At 36.1% G+C, this 3628-nt stretch overlaps 1 protein-coding gene across 1 annotated transcript; it reads left to right on the forward strand.

Moving 5' to 3' along the window:
• Positions 1-1712: 1712 nt before the first annotated feature.
• Positions 1713-3339, forward strand: LOC119073304 (lipase member K-like). The gene is made up of 5 exons (XM_037178690.1): positions 1713-1932; positions 2009-2201; positions 2272-2645; positions 2713-2850; positions 2923-3339. Exons 1-5 carry the CDS (start codon positions 1774-1776, stop codon positions 3298-3300), a joined length of 1242 nt encoding a protein of 413 aa, XP_037034585.1. The 5' UTR covers positions 1713-1773; the 3' UTR covers positions 3301-3339.
• Positions 3340-3628: the final 289 nt, after the last annotated feature.

Below are 3628 nucleotides of genomic sequence, written 5' to 3' on the forward strand. Positions count from 1 at the left end.
GATTTGACAGACTCTGCGTTGCGGCGGTAGGTCAGCGATCGTATACACGCTGTTATATGGCATTGTATGGAAACTTCCGGGAGTCCTAGCTCCCAAAAACGCTTGCATACCCCCATTTTTTAAAATCTTATTTTGATCTAGGGCCCGAGATTGACCTATAACCAAAATTTCAGGAAAATCGTAAGAAACGTTTAGAAGTTACGAAATCGTCCTTTTTCATAGGAACTAACTAACTAACTAACTAACTAACGTAGGCAATTTGAGTTATCTGAAAATACGAAATTTTGCTTATTTTCAAACAAACATCAATATTTCGAAGTTCAATATCTCGGCCAATTTTGAAGCTGCAGTAACGTGTGATAGCTCGTTGAACTCGTATGGATTCCAAGATTCCAGATATTCTAGTTTGAGGGTCGTTGGAGTTAAGGGGGAGAAGTCAAAAAGTTGCTGTAAATATGCTCCGCCGTCCTCAAAAAAATTTTGTTAAAACATTTTTGGTAGTGGACTTGCGTCACGCCCGCTAACTAACGTGCGGGCATGATTTATCGTCTAATAATAGTCTGTTTTAGTTTCAGAAAAATTTCGGGGTAACAAATCAATCGCCGGTATTAGATTGAGAAGTGACAATATTACCTGAACATTCAGTAGAACATATACCACAACAATTCAATGTAACAACTTCAGCACAATCAGGCTGATCAGGATATATACTTATAAAAGCTATCAGGATATATACCCAAGGACCCAGCGGTCTTGAAACCGATGTACTCAGATTTTCGTTAAATTCTTCTAAAACAGTTGCCATCTACTGCAATGTCACTGCACCAAGAATGTTTTCTATGACATGATACTGCCGATGCTAGGCTATCGCCCCATATACTGCATCACATTGTCAGTTCCATTTGGTCAAAAGTTATGATGAAATTTAGTATTGTGTATCATTGTGGCACCGGTATAAATGTCATAAAAACCAATACGAACCAGTTAACCGACTCTAAGTTCGTCATCATTGAAAATAAATTCAATTTTTCATCGTATTTTTTGTACGATAGGTTTATGGCTTACATTTTTGCAAAAAAAACATTCATTTAACGCGGGTATACACGAAACTTCGGCCTTGAAGTTTTAAATTTAAAGAAAAGGAATGAATAAGTGCTTAATTCAACACTTTCATCAAATAAAAATTCGCCGACTAATTTCTACATATGGTAATATCTGCACGTCATTCAAGACAAATACAATTCGTTTAATTTTATTTAAGACACTTGTCTAATAAAAATTTACCGCCAAATTTATAGATCTGGTGATAACTATGTGTCATTGAAGGGAATATTCATATAGTTCATATATTTTCGGCAACATTAGACCCCTCCCCTCCAACCTACCTCTAAACGATGTTACATGCTTTTCGTAAGCAAATGGTTACATGGTAAAGTAAATGATTACGATTTAGTCGAAAAATTTCTTCAACTGACGCTAAAGTGGTTATAATTTGTCAACTTTATTTTTCTGAAAGCTGGCCTTCCAATTTTCTGTTCGCTTTTTGATGAAATTCGCTCCCACCATATTAGCGTGAGTATTTGAATGGCACCTAAGACAGATAACAGTTTAAATAAAAAACAAGTACCTTTTGAAAAATAAACGCAGCTGCACAAATGTATTAATTGGAAAGAAATAAGGAAAGGATTGATTTCCAAAAAAAAAAACAAAATGATAATTTCCTGAGTCTTCGTCAACTCATTGAAGTGAACGGTTCAAAATAAAGACAGGAAAATGCTGAATTTTCCCAAAATTTTCTGTATATTGTCCATTTACTGGGGGTACAGTGATGCAGGTTTAATTGGGGATCTGCTAGATGGTGTGGGAGATGTGGTAGTACCGAGTGGCCCCGAAAACATAGGAGATAATTTGGAACTGTGTGGTTTAGAAATGGTATAACCCTGTCTGAATTAATTCCTAATTAAAATTGAAGTAAAAAATTGTCTCTACAAAATAATTCATCTTACAGCCTGAACTTGCTGAGTATTATAGATATGAAGTGGACACAGAAAGTGTAACAACAGAAGACGGCTATATTCTCACTGTGCATTGCGTTTTTAATTCGACTGCACTGAATCCTGCTCTCAATCCGGTCATCGCATGGCATGGTCTTATGGCTGACTCTAGTTCATTTGTCTTAAATTATCCGGATCAATCCTTAGGTTCATGCGATTAATAGGCCAATGACTTGCTTGATTGATTAAAGTGTTTTTATTTTTGCCCGAAATGCAGCATTCTTGTTAGCTGATATAGGGTATTATGTATGTTTGCCGAATGCACGTGGAAATGGCTACTCACAAGGCTATGTCAACGCAAGCAGAAATTCAGATATTCCAGTTGGTCCGTACTGGCAATTTTCCTGGGATCAAATTGCTCAATTTGATGTACCAGCTGTTATTGACGCTGTTTTGAATTGGACTGGAAAATCGAAAGTTATCTACATCGGTCATTCACAAGGGTCTACAACGATGTTTGCTTTACTTTCTTCGAACCCAAAATACAACGAGAAAATTTCCATTTTTGTCGGACTTGCACCAGTCACATATTTCAGTCATACTACAAGTCCTCTCTATGTGGGTGCTAATCAGCTCGAAACTGTATTGGGCGTATGTTTAATCCTTACATCTAATATGACGTTGATGAATTTTAATATTTTAACTTGGATTGAGATAGGCTACTTACGGATCTCAATTTATACCGAGCACCAATCTACAAGGTTTGCTGCAGTTTATCGTTTGTACACTTCCAACAGAAACATTATGTGAAAATTTACTATTTTTGGCATTTGGTTACAGTTCGCATATGGACGAAGTGAGCTTTTAAATTTTCACAGCAGACTCAGTAAATCATCGCTCGACCTTAATTTTATCTTTATTTAATCAGGATCGACTACCAGTTTATATGTGTCATTCACCAGCAGATTTCGCGTGGGGTCAATTCTTGCAGTATGCACAACTAGTGAAAGTAGATAAAGTTCAGAAATATGATTTTGGGTGGAGTAACATTCAGATGTATGGCCAACCGTCACCACCACAATACGATCTAACAAAAGTGACCGCACCAGTGGCTCTATTCCATTCTGATGCAGACTTAACAACCGTTGATGTAGACGTTGAGAAACTGAAATCGCAACTGAGTAACGTGGTTTATGTACAACAACTGAGTGAAAGTGAAGATTTCAATCATCTGGATTATATTTGGGGAAAAGATGTACGTCAAATCGTATATGATGATCTAATAGATCTAATTGAAAATTATTAAACATGCAAGACGATTAAATATTGTTTTTGAATTACAAAACAAAATGTTTTAGTCATAGACTTTATTCCATGCATTGTCTCGATGTATTTGATGGTAATCAAAATCAGTCAAAATACTCTTAAAGGGTAAATGTGACGCAGGTCCTTTATCTTATTTACAAAATAACTGATATCGCTGGAGGTGAAGTATTCTGCACCTGTACGCAAAAGTCTTATCAACACACGATGAAATCAAAAATTTTTAGAAATTTTACAAAAAAAATGCGTCACAAGTGGCAGATGTTGAGGAAACTACGGTTAGGAAAATGGTTGAAGAAATATGGAAAAAT

Source organism: Bradysia coprophila, chromosome II (assembly GCF_014529535.1).
Source record: "Bradysia coprophila strain Holo2 chromosome II, BU_Bcop_v1, whole genome shotgun sequence".
In the NCBI taxonomy this organism is placed as follows: domain Eukaryota; kingdom Metazoa; phylum Arthropoda; class Insecta; order Diptera; family Sciaridae; genus Bradysia; species Bradysia coprophila.

Excerpts from the sequence above, each read along its gene's own strand:
- LOC119073304 (XM_037178690.1), top strand. The coding sequence starts at position 1,774 with ATGCTGAATTTTCCCAAAATTTTCTGTATATTGTCCATTTACTGGGGG. Across the intron at positions 1,933-2,008 it reads AACTGTGTGGTTTAGAAATG|CCTGAACTTGCTGAGTATTA; the intron begins GTATAACCCTGT and ends TTCATCTTACAG. Across the intron at positions 2,202-2,271 it reads TTATCCGGATCAATCCTTAG|CATTCTTGTTAGCTGATATA; the intron begins GTTCATGCGATT and ends CCCGAAATGCAG.